The 20,510-nt window shown below is 42.0% G+C and overlaps 1 protein-coding gene across 24 annotated transcripts in view; it reads left to right on the top strand.

Moving 5' to 3' along the window:
- The window catches only part of eif4g3b (eukaryotic translation initiation factor 4 gamma, 3b), a 480,107-nt gene extending 459,804 nt beyond the window's left edge, over positions 1 to 20,303 (top strand). For all 24 annotated transcript variants that reach the window (XM_072478533.1, XM_072478532.1, XM_072478530.1 and 21 more), the window contains 6 exons: positions 1,365 to 1,446; positions 1,607 to 1,705; positions 8,667 to 8,813; positions 11,798 to 11,879; positions 17,494 to 17,640; positions 18,673 to 20,303. In XM_072478533.1, coding sequence (XP_072334634.1) covers positions 1,365 to 1,446; positions 1,607 to 1,705; positions 8,667 to 8,813; positions 11,798 to 11,879; positions 17,494 to 17,640; positions 18,673 to 18,854 — 739 coding nt within the window. In that variant the 3' untranslated portion in view covers positions 18,855 to 20,303. The remainder of the gene's footprint in view (positions 1 to 1,364; positions 1,447 to 1,606; positions 1,706 to 8,666; positions 8,814 to 11,797; positions 11,880 to 17,493; positions 17,641 to 18,672) is intronic.
- Positions 20,304 to 20,510: the final 207 nt, after the last annotated feature.

The raw sequence follows: 20,510 nt of genomic DNA, 5'->3' as shown, positions 1-20,510 counted from the left end.
GAGCTGCGCTCCGAAAGCTAGTGATTCGAAACAAACCTGTTGGACTTTAACCTGGTGTAAGACTTCTTACTGTTCTCAAGGGTAGTTAGGGATGGGCAAGGAATGCTGGCCTAGCCACCAACCCCATAAATGAATTTTTTAAAACGTGGAAAAACCTCCGTATCTACTTTATTAGTTTTTACATTACTGAGCTACGTTTCCATTCCTTAAATCCCTTTTCTTTTTTTATTTCTTTTTTTTTTACATAAAAGAGTACCCAATTATTTTTTCCAATTAAGGGGCAATTTAACGTGGCCAATCCACCTATCCTGCACATCTTTCGGTTGTGGGGGTGAAACCAACGCAAATACAGGGCGAATGCCTTAAATCCCTTTCATTGCAGCCACATCTTACAATTCACAACACCAGGACAAATACACCTTGCGGTTTCACCAGTGCTTTATTATATGTCAGTAACATTTGTTTGAATTAGTATTCCCGGACATCCTTATACATTTAAAATTTTACTTGCATTTGCAGTTGTTGCCATACATTGTGAATCCATACATATATATTATATTAGGTATTTAATTGTAAACTCAGAAGTATTTGCAGTACTTTGTTCACCCATAAGTGATATTAAAACAATCACATTTATTTGTTGCAGTCTGTCTCACATTTAATAGCTGTTGTACTATCATGATAGTATATTGTGATTGTGCAGTCTAGACATTGAGAATTGTGTTACAACCTGTGCACACACACTTGCTGTTATTTTAGTGAGAGCTGTTGTTGTGTGGGTCTGGCCAATGGGTTCCTATAAATTGCATAAACTGCTTTCTAAAATGTTTTGGTTCAATAACAAATTTCTAAAATGAGGATTTAAACAACATTTGGAAAATAAGAATTTCAGAATAACATCACCACTAAACCTGAATTGTCTTCTGCATCTTTTAAATTGCCATTATTAAAGTTTTTACTTGGTGATGTCAGCCTTTTCCAAAATTCTGGGCTTGGGTCAATGTTCTGAGTTGCATTTGGATTGTGCAGTGTGACTGTGTACAATGCATTACTCAATACTCGGTACTATTTAGCTCAGTACTGATGAAATGTTCCTGCAGTTTATACTGAAAGCTTCTTCAAAATGATTTGAAGAAAAGAAATATTTCAACATTTTGCATCAGGCCAAAGCATCTCCACAAGTTGCATCAATGAAGCTTCACTCACTGCATGAAAAACTCGAAAACATTGTCGCAGCAACCACGACTCTTGTACAATTATTTCTGAATGATGATTCGTTTCTCAGTTCTTCTCTGCTCTAAGAATCAACCAAGATCAATCTTTCAGGATACTGGACAATAAATATTTTTCTCCTTCTCTTCCAGAGAACTTAGTAAACCTTTACTTCCTGTGGAGAGAACAGGAGTTCTGCTTGCAGAAATTTTGCACCTTCTATGCAAACAAATGGTAAGTAGAAAAGGAGAACTGCATAGTAGATTTTTGGTATCACACACAATGTGATAACAATGCAAACAGGAGCAATACAGAGTCCTTTGCTCGCCCAAATTAACATTTTTCAAACAGAATCTGATGTGAACATTTTTGCCTTTTCTTTTTTTTTTAATAGAGCCATAAGAAAGTCGGGGCCTTATGGAAAGAGGCTGATCTAAATTGGAAGGATTTCCTAACTGAAGGAGAAGATGTCCAGCACTTCATTAGTGAGAAGGTGAGTCTGTCTTCGCTTTTGAGGCTCAACTTATTCAGATTTTTACCACAGCTACTTGTCTTAATCATCATTATTTCCCTGACTCCCATCTGCTGTCAGGAAGCTGACTATGTAAGTTAACTTTTGGGAACATCCAGCGTGAAGACTGTACACACAAATACATTTACATCTTTGAAACCCCAGAATGAACGGCATCCTTCAAAGGTCTTCTCGCGGCTTATTTTATGTACATCAGAACCTTTTCAAAGTTCACTTTTTATCAACAAATTTAGCTGATGGAAGCAGATCAAGTTTGCAAATTTGTGTGGGATGTGAAAATGTTAATGTGCAACACAAATGGCGCTCTAAATATTGTATTGTTGGTTAATTTCGCAAGATGAGCAGGTCCTGTCGAGAAACCTTGGCACTCTTGAAATTGGACACACGATAGAGGTTACTTATTTTAAAGTCCTTGGGCATCTCGTGTAATTAGAATGCTGTGAATCTCTGGTGTCCAACGTGGCTCGGGCCATGGTGGGAGGGGGCAGATCAAAAATCCCTTTGTAAGCCAGGACTACTTGCAATGCATTAAGCAAAATACTGAACTTGCTGGAAATCTGAAATAAAATCAGGAAATGCTGGAAGTACGCGACCTTAGTCCACTCCAGTTTTTGACCTGCAATGTTCGATGATGGCTGACTTGCTGAGTGTTTCCAACATTCTCTGTTTTTATTTGTAATACATATTTGTTCATGGTTTTGAAGCCCTGATGACCTCCAGCATTCCTTTCCCCCCCTAGCTCGATGCATTGGGAGCAGTACAACTGTCTGCTCAAGATAACTAAATTATCCTGACCCTAGCATTTCCAGTAATCATTGACAGTAAGAAAATAATATTGTCTTCATTTAGATATGACTGCGTTAGCAAAATAGTAGATATGTGCAGGAATATACTTAAACATTCTTGATGTGTACCTCTCACGATCTTTATAAGAGATTTTAATTCAGCTCATATAATGGATTTTTTTAAACCTGCTGAATATCATTTTTAACCGCTTTATTGAAAGTAACAAGAATTAGTGCTAATTAAACCAGTTGAAGCACAGCGGCTACCAGCAAATTTAATATTTTACAGTTTCTAGGTTTAGGATATGGAACTGGATGCCTTAATGCACATTTCAATATCAGCCTGTAGACCATCGTGGAGGGAGGAGGTTTATAATTTGAAATTTATTACATGTTTGCGAAATGCACTTTTAGTTGAGCATGTGCTGTACTTGGCCAGAAATGCCACCTCTCTCTTTCAGTAAGATGTTACACCTGTAACAACTCAGGATTGCTACCAGTGCCACGAGACAGTCAGAGTAGAAATTCAAGAATAGTCAGAATGAATACGTGGCTTGAGAGATGGTGCAGGAGGAAGGGGTTCAGATTTTAGGGATATTGGAACCGGTTCTGGGGGCGGTGGGACCATTACAAATCGGATGGTCTACACCTGGGCAGGACTGGAACCAATGTCCTCGGGGGTTTTAAACTAATGTGGCAAGGGGATGGGAACCAGATTAGGAAGTTGGAGGTCAGTAAAGAGGCAGCAACTAAAGCCAGTAAGGTACGAGATAATAAACTCATTGTGACTAAGGGGAGAGTAGACCGGGAAGAGATGATGAACGCAAAGGGGCAGGTGGTCTGAGGTGCATTTGTTTTAATGCGAGAAGTGTAGCAGGTAAGGCAGATGAACTTAGGGCTTGGATTAGTACCTGGGAATATGATGCTATTGGTATTACTGAGACTTGGTTGAGGGAAGGGCAAGATTGGCAACTAAATATCACACGTATAGATGCTTCAGGAGGGATAAAGAGGGAGGTAAAAGGGGTGGAGGAGTTGCATTACTGGTCAGAGATGATATCACAGCTGTGATTAAGGAGGGCACTATGGAACATTTGAGCACTGAGGCAATATGGATAGAGCTAAGAAATAGGAAAGGTACAGTAACATTGTTGAGACTTTACTACAGGCCTCCCAAAAGCGAGTGTGAAGTAGAGGTACAAATATGTAGACAGATTATAGAAAAATATAGGAGCAATAGGGTGGTTGTGATTGGAGATTTTAATTTCCCCAACATTGAATGGGACTCATGTAGTGTTGGAGACATAGATGGAGCAGAATTTGTAAAGAGCATCCAGGAGAGTTTTTTAGAGCAGTATGTAAATAGTCCAACTCGGGAAGGGGCCATCTGGACCTGGTATTGGGGAATGATCCCGGCCAGGTGGTTGAAGTTTCAGTCGGTGATTACTTTGGGAATAGCGATCACAATTCCGTACGTTTTAGAATATTCATGGACAAAGACGAGAGTGGACCTAAAGGAAGAGTGCTAAATTGGGGAAAGGCCAAGTAAAACAAAATTCAGCAGGAGCTAGGGAATGTGGATTGGGAGCAGCTGTTTGAAGGTAAATCCACGTTTGAAATGTGGGAGGCTTTTAAGGAAAGGTTGATTAGAGTGCAGGACAGACATGTCCCTGTGAAAATGAGGGATAGAAATGGCAAGATTAGGGAACCATGGATGACGGGTGGATTTGTGAGACTAGCTAAGATGAAAAAGGAAGCATACATAAGATCTAGGCGACTTAAAACTGATGAAGCTTTGGAGGAATATCGGGAAAGTAGGACAAATCTCAAACGCGCAATAAAGAGGGCTAAAAGGGGTTATGAAATATCTTTGGCGAACAGGGTTAAGGAAAATCCCAAAGCCTTTTATTCGTATATAAGGAGCAAGAGGGTAACTAGAGAAAAGTTTGGCCCACTCAAAGACAAAAGAGGGAATTTATGCGTGGAGTCAGAGAAAATGGGTGCGATTCTTAATGAGTACTTTGCATCGGTATTCACCAAGGAGAGGGACATGATGGATGTTGAGGTTAGGGATGGATGTTTAAATACTCTAGGTCAAATCGGCATAAGGAAGGGGGAAGTTTTGGGTATTCTAAAAGGCATTAAGGTGGACAAGTCCCCAGGTCCGGATGGGATCTATCCCAGGTTACTGAGGGAAACGAGGTACGAAATAGCTGCGGCCTTAACAGATATCTTTGCAGCATCCTTGAGCACGGGTGAGGTCCCGCAGGACTGGAGAATTGCTAATGTTGTCCCGCTGTTTAAGAAGTGTAGCAGAGATACTCCAGGGAATTATAGACCTGTGAGCTTGACTGTTGGAGAAGATACTGAGGGATAGGATCTATTCACATTTGGAAGAAAATAGACTTATCAGTGATAGACAGCATGGTTTTGTGCAGGGAAAGTCATGTCTTACAAACCTAATAGAATTCTTTGAGGAAGTGACAAAGTTAATTGATGAGGGAAGGGCTGTACATGTCATATACATGGACTTCAGTAAGGCGTTTGATCAAGTTTCCCATGGCAGGTTGATGGAAAAAGTGAAGTTGCATGGGGTTCAGGGTGTACTAGCTAGATGGATAAAGAACTGGCTGGGCAACAGGAGAAAGAGAGTAGTGGTGGAAGGGAGTGTCTCAAAATGGAGAAAGGTGACTAGTGTTTTTCCACAGGGATCCGTGCTCGGACCACTGTTGTTTATGATATACATAAATGATCTGGACGAAGGTATATGTGGTCTGATTAGCAAGTTTGCAGATGATACTAAGATTGGTGGAGTTGCAGATAGCGAGGGGGATTGTCAGAGAATACAACAAAATATAGATAGATTGGAGAGTTGGGCAGAGAAATGGCAAATGGAGTTCAATCCAGGCAAATGCGAGGTGATGTATTTTGGAAGATCCAATTCAAGAGCGGACTATACGGTAAATGGAAGAGTCCTGGGGAAAATTGATGTACAGAGAGATCTGGGTGTTCAGGTCCATTGTACCCTGAAGGTGGCAACGCAGGTCAATAGAATGGTCAAGAAGGCATACAGCATGCTTGCCTTCATCGGACGGGGTATTGAGTACAAGAGCCGGCAGGTCATGTTACAGTTGTATTGGACTTTGGTTAGGCCACATTTGGAATACTGCGTGCAGTTCTGGTCGCCACATTACCAGAAGGATGTGGATGCTTTAGAGAGGGTGCACGTGGTCCTGGATGTTTCATGCAGTGTATTTATACATGGTTGTAGAACGTAAGTGATTACAGTGGACAAGATTATTTGTGGTCTATCCTTTTTAAATGGAAATTGAGAGACTGCATACCAAATGTAATTTTTATTTCCCTCATTTGTTTTGCTTGTACAAGTGAACAAAGGATGTCTGCAGATCATTCATTTGATTAAGCATTTGGTATAATTTTTAATTCAGTAACCCCTGTTGGTAGCTTTATGCATAAAGGTGCAACCCAGTGTCGTAATTTCTGATGCAGCCGCTCTTTTTTTTTTTTAATTCCACCAACTCCAATGATGGGATTTGAACCTCTTGTCTCCAGAGCAGTAGCTTAAACCTCTGGATTACATGTCTAGTGATATTGCCGATTTGCCACCTTCTCTCCTGTAAGTTTACTGCATCTGGTATTCCCAGGCAGTCTGCCATCCAAGTACTAACTAGGTCTGAGTTGTCTTGGCTGCTGAGAGCAAACAAGATTGGCCATTTTCAAATGAGTATGGCCATAGGCTTTATTCACTATTTGGTTCTTTGCTGGGTTAACTCACAGCAGCTATGGTAGCAGCACTTGGGGCATTACAACTAATCCATGTATTCTGGGCTAAGGAGTGGAGATTTTTAGGTTCCATGTCTTGCTAGGTTCCATGTCTTGCAATCTCATTTGAAGCCATCCTTATGACTAAGGGTAAACATTGACCAACATGACTGCTAGCTCGGATTCATCTTTTAAAAGCAGATCAGGACATAATTTCATAGAATTGAACAGACACTTCCGTTATAATAGATGTTTTTTTTCACTAAATATGGGAAATTAAAAGAGTGGTCTTGTTTCAATTAAAGAAACACCTGTCTACATATGAAATGAACTATACAACCTACAAAACTTACTGTAAATTTCTGAACATAATTCAATTGGATTCAGATGTGTTTCATGAGTAGAGCGAGGCTAACTCTGAGACTAATGTAATCATTTAATATTTGCGGGATATTCTTAAAATAACCTGTTAACCTTTAAACTAGGAATCTGCATTAGAAATAAGAACTCCTTATTTTGTTTATCTAGTGTCGCAATTTATGTTTTCCATCTAGACATTGAATTGCAGGTTTACTTTTGATAACATTTATATTTTTCCACATGGTTTTCTGTATCACTTACTCAAAGAACCCAACTCCTACTTCCTTCTGGTGCAGGAATAATTAGCTGGGAAATTACACCCAGACCCTTATGATATCAGGGAAAATGACAGCTTGGTTAACACTTTTCAAAAATAAAAGGCTATCAAGAAGACTGTAATCTCGGATAGCTCGTTTCCATCAGGGAGAGACTATCAGACTCTGTGGACCCAGTTAAATGCCCTTGGATTCTGACTCTACTTGAGGTTGAAGGGGGTTAATCGATGAGATACGCCTGATCATGTATAGTCCCAAAAAGAGGCTAGGATTGAAATACACCAGAAGGGCCTCCGACGAGCATCTGTGAAACTAAACCTCAGTCGAATCAACACTTTCAGGAGCAAGATAATTGGCAAGATATAAATCAAGAAATCCAATGGAAATACTGCAAATTTAAATAGACATTTCATTACCGCAATGGTTTATTTCACTGGCCAAATAATTAATTATTTTTACCAGACACATGTTATGTGTATTCTGTTCTAGGATATAATGGTTTTAGGATGTGTTTGGCTCACTTCTGTGTGCAGTTTTGAGACTTTTCTGTAACTTTATAATCCCTTTGCAAAGTGCCAGCATCTTTGCTCTGATCGTTTTTTCAATGCTGCTCATGGGATTACAGTAGGCTCCACTAAACACTGGAACACAGATGAAAATTAAATTTTTCTGGGAATGACAAAACTGTGATCAGAACAGCTGTAAATGTCAGAATAGAAGTGTAATATTGTCCAGTTCTCATCTATTTCCGTCATTCCTGTTCTCTATTATATTTTAAAAGGCCGTTCACGAGGTTGATTCCTGGGATAAAGAGGTTGGCTCGAGAGGAAATGGGTTTAGAAGAATGAGAGGTGCTCTTAATGCAATATATAAGATTCTAAAGGGGCTTGACAGGGTAGGTCCTAAGGAGGGTGTTTCCCCTCACGGGGAAAGCTCAAACTGGTGGACAAGGTTTCACAAAATAAGGGGGTCACCAATTTGAGACAGAAATGGGAAGGAATTTCTTCAGGAGTCCTGAATCTTTGGAATTCTCAATCCCAGGAACCTGTGGAGGCTGAGAATATATTTAACGCTGAGATTTGAAGTGTTGGGGAGTCAAGGTTATGGAGACCAGGCAGGAAAGTGGAGGTGAGCCAGAGATCAGATCATGATGAATGGCAAAATAGGCTTGAGGGGCCATTAGGCCTGGTTTTATTCTTAAAGTTCAGAATACAGTATGAATACTGACTTGCATTTTTGTAAACATAGCAATCTCTGAAATGCCTACAGTGCTAGATTAGAAAGTGATTAGTATCAAATAATCTATGTTTAACATCCTTAACCTAATTTTACCTCCATTTTATTTTTCTTGGTGTGACTCAATAGCCTTGTAATATTTCAAATTGTACCGTTCTAGAACCCCAGGCATCCTCCGTTCAGTATTTTTTTGAACTCCTTTGTTGAATCACCAACGGTCACAGCAGCACCACTGTGGCAATAAGATTAGAGAGCCTTGGCTTTTACCATCATTTGTGACAAATCTAGTTCATATAAAAGTGAATCTCCAGACAGATGAAATCATTGGTAATTATTCTGAATTTCCAAGCAAATCGAATAGTGGAAATAGGTAGAGACGACACACCTCAACGAAGAACCAGTTTTTGCATAATTTGTGATGTGAATGTTGCATGAACTCTTTCACTAAAGATTGAGAATATTAATATTGTGATTCCTTTGCAGAAATTGGAGTTTACTGTATCAGATGTTTCTAGTCCTACTGAAGCACTTTCAAAAATGGAGCTATCTGCTGAAGAACTGAATAAGTGGCTAGAAAAACTTATCATCGAAGACAAGGCTAGCAATGAGCAAATCTTTGACTGGGTAGAAGTAGGTTGAATTCTTAAACTGTACGATCCTTGGACTGTGGCATTCTGTGCTAATTTCTTAAATTGATCATCATGCTAGATTTACAACAAGCATAATTGCTTTCTGATAAGACTATTAAAATAACTCACCATCACCCTGAGAAATTATGTTCTTGTGTCTCATTACCTTTCTTTGATCTGTAATAGTTAACGTTGAAGGAACAATAGTGTAAATGCTCTCTTACCCCACTTAATGGGTAAATATACAAGTACAGCAACTACTGGGACACTTGCACATGCATCATATAACAAGTGGAAGTTATCATTGGCATTTAAATATGTAAATTGATGGTAATTGCTGTTTGTGCGAGGTTTGCGTTACACATGAAAAGGCATAAACTTAATATGCCATCATCCATCAGAAATCTGATCAATTTTGAGTTTTCTTTACCGCCAGGATTTATGTGACTTGCACTGTGATGCTGTAGATCATTGTTTCACCACTGACATGTTCCATTACGTTTTATTAGTTCTTCATATGTACTAATAACAGTAAAGGCAGGCAATCCACACTGCATCAGGCAAGCAGATTCTACAAGTAGGTTTCTCAGTAACTTGATTCAGATGGTTAAACATTATTTGGGGTTTCCATTCATGTCAGATACTTGACTGACAAAGAATCGTGCACAAACATCTGAGATCTTGATCCAGGCTTGTCCAACTGGCCCACAAAGCCCCTCTGTGTGGCCCATGGCGCGCTGGTTGAAAATGCCGGTAAGAGGAGTCATTGAGTTTGAAGACTTTTTTCAAGGGACTGCTCTTCCAGCCACATTCTGGTTATCTCCCGTGTTTGCTGCCTATCAGCAACACACATGGGAGAAGAACGAGGCTGTCATTAGAGGAGCAGTGAATCTCGACAACTGAGAGTATGTGAAGGTAGGCCGGAGTGCATGGGGCCTCCACTCACCACACTTTCCTGTGATTTTGGCCGCTTCACCCGGCTCCTAGTGCTCTGGTCCACCATTCTGCAGTTCTTACCAGTTCTCCCAGTGTTCCTCTGGTTCTCAATGCTCCCTTCTGAGTGCACCAATTTTCAGGTGTTGCGAGGCATCCCTCCGGGTCTCTCTTCAGCTCGCCGCCCCCAGCCAATTTACTGAGGGTGAATATGTGAGGGTGGGTGAATGAGGGAGTGAATTTGAGACTGACGGAGTGATTGGTGTGTGGGGGGGGAGGGCGAGTGAGTGAATGTGAGGGCGGCTGAGTGAGCAGGCGCAAGGGCGGCTGAGTGGACGTGAGAGTGGCTGAGTGAGCATGTGGGTGAGCGTGTCTGGCTCTCTGTCTCACAGTTGTCATTCACACCCTGAGACTGGGAGTGAGCTGGACACACATACTCTCTCCCTTTCACACTCTGATGGTCATCTTTATTTATTACTTAATTTTTAATTGTTAATTTATCGTTCAGACTTTTTTTGCTCAGCACGTTTCTTTTCATACGTCAGCCTTTTTTTGAAATTCATGTTTAATGTGTCAAACCTTATCTTTCCAAAATTTGCTCATCGGCCCCCAGAGTGTGAGAAGAATTCAAATGTGATCCCCCACGTGAAAAGGATGGACAAACCTGCCTTAATCAATTGAAGATGAGTTTGGATATGAACTACTGAGGTGGCTGCCTCACCTCAAACAATAGATTAGTTGAAGAATTAATGTGGTGACAACTTTTCATTATTTCCCCACTCAGTTCATTACAAACTTCTAAGGCAAGAATCGCAAGTAACTAGACAAGAACAGAGTACAGATTTCTACATATCAAAAAGAAAAAGCACAAACATATTCTGTAGTTAAAAAAACACCCCAAATCTATTTTAACTTGTACTTTCGGCCCATTTTGTGTTTTCTTTTACCTTTGAGTCAAATTTCCAACAGCCTTTTTGACTTTTTCTGTCATCAAAGCTCATATCTGTTGGTTGTTTTTTTTAAATCACATCTAAGTTTATTATCTGAACCATTTAGATGATAAACGATTGAACATGTCATATTTGACTCACTGGTAGCATTCTCATCTCTTGAGTCAGAAGGTTGTGGATTCAAATCCCACTTCAGAGTCTTGAATGACAGTCCAGTACAGTTCTGAGGGAGATGATGCACCTTGGTGGTGGGTGTGGGGTGTGGGGTGGGGGGGGGGGCGCGGTTACGTTAAACCAAAGCCCCATCTGCCTCCTGAGATGGACAGAAAAGCTCCCTTGGTGCAGTTTGCGAGAAGAGCAAATGCTTGTTGTGTTTCCAGCATTGCAAGTGACTAATGACACCTCAACGGTAGTATTGACTAAAATGCTTTGGGATATCCTGTTGTCGTGAGGTGCAGATGTTTTTATCAAAAGGTATAATACAAAGAAAAAGTCTTTGGAACATAGGAAATAAGAGCAGGGGTAGGCCATTCGGCCCCTCGAACCTGCTCCACCATTCAACAAGATCAAGGTTAATCTTCCACTTCAAATGTAATTTTCCCACACTATTCTCATATTCCTTCTTATCCTTAACGTATAGAAATTAATCGATGTCCATCTTGTATATATTCAATGACTGAGGTCTTTGTATGTTTTTCTCCACAAGCCACCTGGTCACTCCCCAGACCTTTTATCTGAAAAAAAGGTGTCTAATTTTTTTTTTTAAGTCATTTTGAAATCCACTTCAGTATGGTTTGTGACATAGAATTCCACCTTCCGCATTCTGATTTTTTTCTAACTTCCCTTCTAAGTGTGCCCTTTCATCACCACATCAACTATTACTATTAATGTTCCATAAATGCTGGTATAAAATATTTCCTCATGTATAAAAAGAAATACTTCAAGTTGCTGAGTGTAACACTGCAAAACAAGCGAACTGCATTCTGACAAGAATCCGTAAAATGGAATTCCTTTACACCACGGCTCTGTTCTTCTCAAGTGCTGTATTTAAAGTTAGGCTCTTGATGTCCAATTCTAAAATGATTTCTCTTTCTTCCTTTAGGCTAATTTAGATGAATCACAGATTGGTTCATCTACATTCCTTAGAGCTTTAATGACAACAGTATGTAGATCAGCTATTACAGGTAAAAGAAAAATTAGCAACTTCTTTATGACGTCTTTCTTTCCAACTTACCATGTGCTTGGTTTTTATTTGATCTCTATAGCTGTTCACTTATGTGATAGGTCACTTGTGCAAATTTAAATTAAACGTTTGGAAATGATTATTTGTCTACGAAACTCCAAGCTCCAAGAACATTTAAGTTCACTTTCAAAAATGTGAATATAAAACTCTAGGCTCCGTGTTCCTTTCAGACATGACTGTTTAAATGCTGGTGAGCAGTGGTGCTGCTTGCCTTAACAAGTGTGGAACCATGCACAATTACACTTAAGACAGTTTGTAAAAGTGACCACTAACTTCATGGAAATTTGAGTACGGATTCTGAAAATTTCTCCCTTTGTCATGTAACCCAGTGAGCACGAGAGTCCATATTATAAGCTGTCATAATCTTACATTCCTGGAGGCTTTTTCAAAGTTGAACAGAACAGAGCCTGAGAAAACGTGTTGAACCAGCTCTAAGACTTATTTTGACTCCCTGCAAGCGAACACAAATCTTGGTGCCGCAGACAAAAGATAGAGATGCAAGTGGCAACTGATCAACCAGATGTAACTAATTTTTCCAGTGAAAAGATCTAGACAATGGAAGCTGAAAGACAATTTGAAGTGCGGTGCTGGAGCATCGCAGGCCTCCATGATGGGCTTTTTAAAAAAAATATTTTATAAATTTTAACAGAAAAAGCAACCACATGCCAAACAAACAACAAAACCCAGCCAACATTGCTTACATAAACAACTCCCCAACCACAATTCACCAACCTTCCCCAACTCCTCGGGGCCGCCACCACTATCGGGCTAGTGGAGTACCTGGTCGGCAAGAACGGCAGAGAAGCTGTCAGCAGTGCCCCTAAACTCTTAGCCTTGCATGAGGCTACCTCCATCCGCTCCCACACCGACCCCTTCCCCATCACCCGTTTCCTGACCATCGCTATATTCGCCGCCCAGTAGTAATTTATAACGTTCGGGAGAGCCAGCTCCAGCAGCAACTTATTCACCCGCGGGGTTTTACCCACCTACACAAACCCTGAGATCACCGCATTCACTTTCCTGAAAAACGCCTTGGGAAGCTCTGAAACGCGAACAAGAATCTAAGGAGGACCATCATCTTTACCGTCTGAACCCTCCCCGCCAATGACAACGGGAGTGCATCCCACCTCATCTGCTCCACCAGCCATGCCAGATTTAACTTAAGATCCCCATAATTAAGATCATTTAACAATGAGATTGGCCTATACGGCCCACACTGCTCCAGATTCAAAATCAAAGAGATCGAGGCCTGCGACAGTGTCGGGGGGGGTAGCATCCCCCGCTTCCTCACCTCGTTAAACGCCCTCACCAACAAGGGCCCCAGGACCCCCGAAAACTTTTTGTAAAACTCCACTGGATATCCATCCGGGCCTGAGGCCTGACCAGACTGCATCGCCTCCAGCCCCTCCACCACTTCCAGCCCAAAGGGGGCTCCCGGCTCCTCACCAGTTCCTCTTCCACCCTCGGGAACTCCAAGCCCTCCAAAAAACTGCCTCATCCCCTTCATCCAGGCCGGAGGTTCCGACTCATACAGCCTACTGTAGAAATCCTTAAACACCCCATTCACCCCCACCGGGTCAAACATCGCGGCTCCCTTCCCCCAGTCCTTCATTTTCCCGATCTCCTTCACTGCCTCCCGTTTCCTCAACTGGTGTGCCAGCAATCTGCCCGCCTTATCGCCATATTAATAAACCGCCCTCCTCAGCTGCCCAACCGCCTTCCCCTTGGATAACAACCCAAACTCCATCCAGCTTCTGCCGCTCCTTCAACAGCTCCTCCTCGGGGTACTTCCTGTCCACCTCCAGAATCTCCTTTTCCCACCCGCTCCGCCTTCTCCCTGTGTGCACATATCAAAATAAACTCCCCTCTCACCTTCAGTGCTTCCCACAACATGGCCGCCGAAATACCTGTGTCGTTTAACTCCACATACCTCCGAATGGCCTCCCTCACCCGCTCACTCCTCATCTGACGAAAGCCCCACATCCAGCCTTCATTGCGGATGCTGGCCCCCACCCGCAAGTCCACCCGATGCGGAGCATGATCCTACACCACTATTGCTGAATATTCCACGTCGACCACCCCCGCCAACGGTGTCCCATCTTAAGACAGAAAAGTCCATTTGGGAGTACACCCTGTGCACATGCAAGAAGAACCCAAATTCCTTCGCCCTCTGCCTCCAAAACATCCACAGATCTACCCCCCCCCCCCCCCCCATGTGCTCCATAAACCCCCTCAGCTTCTTCGCTGCCACCCACAATCTCCCCGACCTCGAACTCGACCGGTCCAACCTTGGGTCTAAACCGTATTAAAATACCCTCCTATTATCAACCGATGCAAGACCACATCGGGGATCTTCCCCAACACCCGCCTCATAAACTCCACATTGTCCCAGTTCGGAACATAAATATTCACCAGCACCACCGGCATCCGTCCAATTTCCCACTCGCCATCACGTACCTCCCGCCAGAGGCAGCCACTATACTCCCCATTTGGAACGCCGCCCATTTTATTGATCAAATTTGCCACCCACCTTGTTTTAGAATCTAATCCCGAATGGAATACCTGCCCGACACATCCTTTCCTCAACCTAGTCTAATCTACCACCTTCAGATGTGTCTCCTGAAACAGAGCTATGCCTGCCTTTAGACTTTTTAAATGTGCGAGAACACGGGGCCCTCTTGACCGACCCATCGTACGTTCCATATGATCAGCCTGGTTGGGCGGTCCCACCCCCACCCATTGCCGATCAACCCTCCTGGGCTAGCCTCCAGCCTGCGTCCAGCACCTCCTCAGGCACGCCCTCGGGTACCCACCATCATCGACCCCCCCCATACCACATTTTAAAGACCCCTCCCCTGTCAGCAGCCCCCCCCCACCCCCACCACAAAATAACAGTCCCCATCAACACACTTACTACCCGTTCACCCCCCACTGCGCTTTCGTGAACAAACCCGCCCAACTTGCCTGGTAGCCCCTGCCCATGGCGCCTAGTATCCTACCACCCCACTGATTTCCCCCCCCCCCGCTAAAACATTATCCTAGTCCAAACTTATCAACACCCACCAAACACAAAGAAAAGACAACCCACCATCCCCCACCAAGAACAAACACAGAGCAATGGCCCCAAACACAATTCAAAAATAACCCAAAGGAACAGAAAGGGAACATCTCCTCCAAGGTTCAGTGTCCTCCATCTCCTTCTCGTTCATTGTCCTGACAAATTCCATCGTCTCCACAGGCATCCCGAAGTACAGCTCCCGACCCTTATAGGTCGCCCACAAGGGCGCCAAGTACAACATGCCAAACTTCACCTCCTTCACTTTGTTGAAACCTGCTCGCCTCTTGGCCAACTCCACATCCAGCTCCTGGTGTAGACGCAGCTCATTACCCTCCCAGGTACAGCGCCTCATCTGCCTGGTCCACCTCAGGTCCGTTCCTTGTCCAAGAACTGATGCAGGCGCACCACCATCGCCCTTGGCGGCTCATTCCCCTATGGCTTCCTCATCAACGCTCTGAGTGCCTGGTCCACTTCCAAGGGCCATATGAATGCCTCCTCTCCTAGTAGCTACTCGAACATTCGAGCAACATACATGCCGCCGTCCGTTCCCTCGCTGTCCTCCAGCAGTCCCGTGATCCTCAGATTTTGCCTGCGAGACCGATTCTCCAGATCCTCCACTTTCTCCTGCAGTCGCCTCTGTTCATCCCGCATCAACCACATCTCCGCTGCCATTGAGGCAAGCTGCTCCTCGTGCTTTTCCACCTTCTGGATCGCCTGGCTCTGAGCCTCCAGCCTCCAAGCCATGCGATCGATCCCCGTCTTTATCGGGTGCACCACCCTAGCCAGGTCCTCCAAATTCTCCTTCCTCTGCTGGGTGAACTTCTCGTTAAGGAAACCCACCAGCTGCTCCACCGACCACCGAGGGGGTTGCTGACCCTCTTCCATCTTCACCTGTGTCTCCAGCTATCTCCATCTATTCCCTTCTTTTTCGGCCACTTCTGGTCCACAAATCCATCCACCTGTGTGATATTCTCTCCTACCACCCCTTCCTACACCTTTTTAAATCAGCAAGTCCACCCGTTAGCTGGGGAAAAGGTCCACAAATTCCACCACAAGCGGGGGCCACCAAATGCGCGACCACGCACACCATGGCTGCCACTGGAAGTCCTCCATGATGGGTTTCTAATCTCATCACAGCCATCTTTGGATAGCTGTGCTACTTCTCCAGTGCAAAGTAAATCTATGGGTGATGAATCAGTGCATATTTTAACTGTTAAAGAGGGGGGGGGGGTTGACAGCCTAGGAACAAGTCATCTTTCCACTTATTTTTGTGATTTGACATTGTCTATCTATGTAAGTGCTGTTTACTAAATGGGATCTGGTGAGGACGAGAGCAACAGGACATATTTTGCTGAGATGTTATGTGTCTGCTAATGCAAGCCAATGGGAAAATTACTAAATGAAATGGAAAGTACACTGGAGGAACATAAACATTTTGAGTATATTGTTTAAGTGCACAATATTGGTGTGTTCTGGTTGGGCTTTAAGTACCCATACACAATTGGTATAAACATGGCTAGTATTATTTACTACAATAAATCCTCAGGTTATCAGATCCACAAGATCTTTGGGCCCCTGCACCTCTTGTTCTTTGGGGGAGGGAGGCCACATTGCCGATAACTGGTACAATTCAGATCAGCTCAGCAACCAGATAATGGCGTACATAGAAGCTCCTTTCAGTCTTCAGGTTGGTAGAATAGTTTATCTGTTTGTGTAACATCACATCATTTTTTTTAATGGATTATAATGATCTCAGAGGCTCGGCAAAATGGGGGCACAGTTGCCTGCCTGGGAATGGGGGCAGTGATAGTTTTGTCCTACACAAGAGGATGAGATGTTTCAACTCCAAATGCTTGCTCCACCATTCAGTTAGATCATTGCTGATGTTCTAAATTGTTCCATACCCCTTATTCTTTTCCAAATAAATTTAAAAATGAGTAAGTCCTGAAAACTTAAATTGACCCAGCTCGAACGCCTTTTGGGGGAGTCAATTCCAGATTTCCATTAGTCTCTGTGTGAAAGTGACCCAATTCAAATCCAGAATGGCCTAGCTATGGATGATGAAGATGGCTTTCCATCTATCTTATGATCAGGGCTAGAAGAGAAAGCCAGGCCAGTTTTTCATTTAAACAGCCACACTATTTGTGTCCACTAGGTGACCTGTATTTGTGATGTACATTTGAACAAAGATTAGGTGGAGCATGCTGCTGATTCGTAACCAGGATTTGGGCCTTGCTGGATATCTTCAATATTATAAAATTGTAGAAAATAAAAGCATGTGGAATTTACAGAAGTGTATTTATGTGGGCTTGCTGTAAAATTACATTTTAAAAATGCCACGGATATAGTATATTTGAAATGTGCTGTGTACTCCCAAGAAAGCTGTTTTGCCTAAATCAGATGTTAATGGATGATATCACTCCATCCAGGGCTAAGACATTACTAATACTTGTATGCACTTGTATGTTCTTTTCCAATATCGTATTCTTACCTCTAGGGGAAGGAGCTCCAAGTCGAGTAGATGCAAACATTATACAGCAACGGTTGCGATTGTTACTCAAGTACCTTAACTCCGATACTGAAAGAGAATTACAAGCACTTTATGCACTACAAGCATTAATTGTAAAACTTGATCAACCCCCTAGTAAGTCTTGTATCAGCTTCTTTACCTTTGGGAAAGTAAACATCTGAGTTTTATTGGATATGATCTCTCTCTCTCACTTATCTGTCTTTTCTTCCCTTCTTTATCCTTTTCCTTCCTACTGCCAACAACAGTAAATTATTTAAATATTTTACCTTCAGAATGTAAATATGATGGTGAAGATTGAAGTTAACTGGCCTTTAATTGCATATCAACCCATGATTATTTTTTTTTTTAAAGATTGTGGCCTAATTCTGTGCATTTGGTAGTTTAAAAATATGTTTAATTGCCATCAGCTTTAAATTTAGTGGTTTACGTGAAGGAACTTCAGTCGCTCAGTGAGCGGATGCACTTTGTTGTATGGTATTGAGCACCACAACAGTAAAAGTTATGGAAAAAAGTATGCTTGATGTGCTTTTGGCTTCCCTAGTCTTGAGTTAATAAGTGGGATGATGGGAGGAAATTAGCCACTCAGATTGTCATGCTGTGACTCCAACTAGAAAATGTGGATTTCAGGTAAGGAGGGAATTGGTTAAAGCACGTTCCAATATGTTGGATGATGAAGATTTTAAGTTAAGTTCATTTTTGTATAAATTAGTTTTGTAGGTCTTAGATAGGAATAGCAATGCAGACAACAACCCAAGAAGCCCGTGCTAATGTGCATTCTCCACACAAACAATGATCCCAATTGCATGTGTTCACCCTGCCTTCGAATCTCTTTATCCTCCTCTTCTCACTGCCGCTCTAACTTATTAAAACTTGCCATGGTCTCTGGTTCAACCATTAACCTCAGTAGTATGTTCCACAGCCTTACAATCATCTGTGGGGTTTTTTAATTCTCTTGGCCACTGTAATAAATTTTGTACATATGTCCCCTTGCCCTACACTCCAATACCCCTGTCTCTATCTGCTCTGTCCCTTCCTTTCATGATTTTAAACAACTTCTCCCTTAATACAAATAGTTAATTGTTTTACCTTTTGTGTTGCAAAATGCTAACACAATGTGTTCCTTCTCTGCCTCTTCCCTCCAAACAGACTTGTTAAGAATGTTCTTTGATACTTTGTACGATGAGGATGTTATATCTGAAGACGCATTCGACAAATGGGAAAGTAGCAAAGACCCAGCGGAACAGAACGGCAAAGGGGTAGCGCTAAAATCTGTCACGGCTTTTTTTACATGGCTAAGAGAAGCTGAAGAGGAGTCAGAAGATAACTAAAAAAAAAACACAAAAAAAAGTCTTCGCCAATCAAAGTGCAAAAAGGCCAATCATCGCAACAAATATGCACGGATACACAGTCAGCGATCATGATGAAAATTATGGTACACGCACGTAAAGAAAAGCCGCGGTGATGTTAAAGAACCATGGGTGGGAGCACTAAAAAAAATGTATTATTTATAGAAAATATTTTTGTTTTAAATTTTAAGCTTTTTTGTTATTTTTAAAAGGACAGATGGTTCCATTTTTCTTGCAGCAAAAAAAAATAAAAAAAATTGAACACTTTAATTTATTTTTAGAACTGCAACGGTGATGTAATTTGAGTTTGCAGTTATTGTAAACAGAATGTAACATAGCAGAAAAGAGACCCAAACTCTTGCCCACAAGGCCACTTCAAACAAAAAATAGGGCATCACAAAATTTAGTATAAGGGCGGGGTTAACAATGATGGCTGAAAGTAGTAACATGTACCAGTAATTCTTCCTGCCTGCTTCAGCTTGCTCTAGAAATGTACATAACATTCAACTGGAAGATGATGCTCCCCGAATTCCCGAGCCGTACATTACGAACTGCAGAACATGGAGAACTTGTACAAAACAAATTCAACTTGAGGAAGTGCTTGTAATACTTTCAAACTATAGAGCTACTCAAAGGCTTGTAAATACATAAAAGAGAAATATTTAAAAAAACATGACTCATTACTATCTTTTCACTTTGAAAACTAAATAAAAACAGACCGTGCAAGTTGAAAAACTAAATACAAACTACCGTTTATCAGAGAATTAATGATCACGAGACCTGTTCTACGTAAGTTTGCAAACTAGTTTGTCCTATTATTTTTTACTCCGTTACCTCATTGTAATATATAGTGCAGTGGATGCAACACCCATTGTTGTGACAGAAGTCATATCAAATGGCTGGCTGGCACTAGTCGGTGTGGATTGTGACAGAAGTTTTTTTTTTAAAAACACATGCTGCACAAATGAGGATCCTTTCTCCATACAAGCTATCAATGGTTTGAGACGGCTGTCAAAGAGTTTTCCTTGTGAAAGAATAGGTCAGAATCTCTGAAATAAAGGGTTATGTTTCCCACACACAAATGCAACCTTTCACAGAAGCTGCTGCCTTGATGCTAGATACAGCAAAACGAGGATACTACCATGTGAAACGGCACTTTGCTTGAATGTGTGTGGTTGATCTCATAAGTTGCTGGTTTGATTTGAAACAGTGTCTCAAGATTAACACTGTAGATTTTACTTGTGCCAGTTTGTGCATTTATTTGAGAATTGGTTTTGAAAAGCCAAGCATAACATGGATCAGCTATGAATTTAAAATTTGCTTCAATGGCAAGATGGCTATTGGAATGCTTATGAAGATAATGTTCCAGACTGTGAGATGCCATTAAATTACTGCATAACTTGAATTAAAAAATGTTCCAGGCTGGTAACATATGCTGGGTTGGATTTTTTTCCTGCTTTCGAGGTCTACATATGTTCAGTGGTCCTGCTCTAGATTACAGCTGTCACACTTAAATCACCCCAGTGAGTAATTAGATGGGTTTATTAATACAAAGGCCTGTGATAAAGAGGCATGTGAATTTATCAAAGTGAGGGGTGTCAATGCTGATTGCAAGGCTGTTTTAAATTATTTCAACTT

This window comes from Scyliorhinus torazame, chromosome 16 (assembly GCF_047496885.1).
Source record: "Scyliorhinus torazame isolate Kashiwa2021f chromosome 16, sScyTor2.1, whole genome shotgun sequence".
Taxonomy (NCBI): domain Eukaryota; kingdom Metazoa; phylum Chordata; class Chondrichthyes; order Carcharhiniformes; family Scyliorhinidae; genus Scyliorhinus; species Scyliorhinus torazame.
Note: the sequence above shows the minus strand (reverse complement) of the source record. Positions and strands in the feature narration are given on the sequence as shown.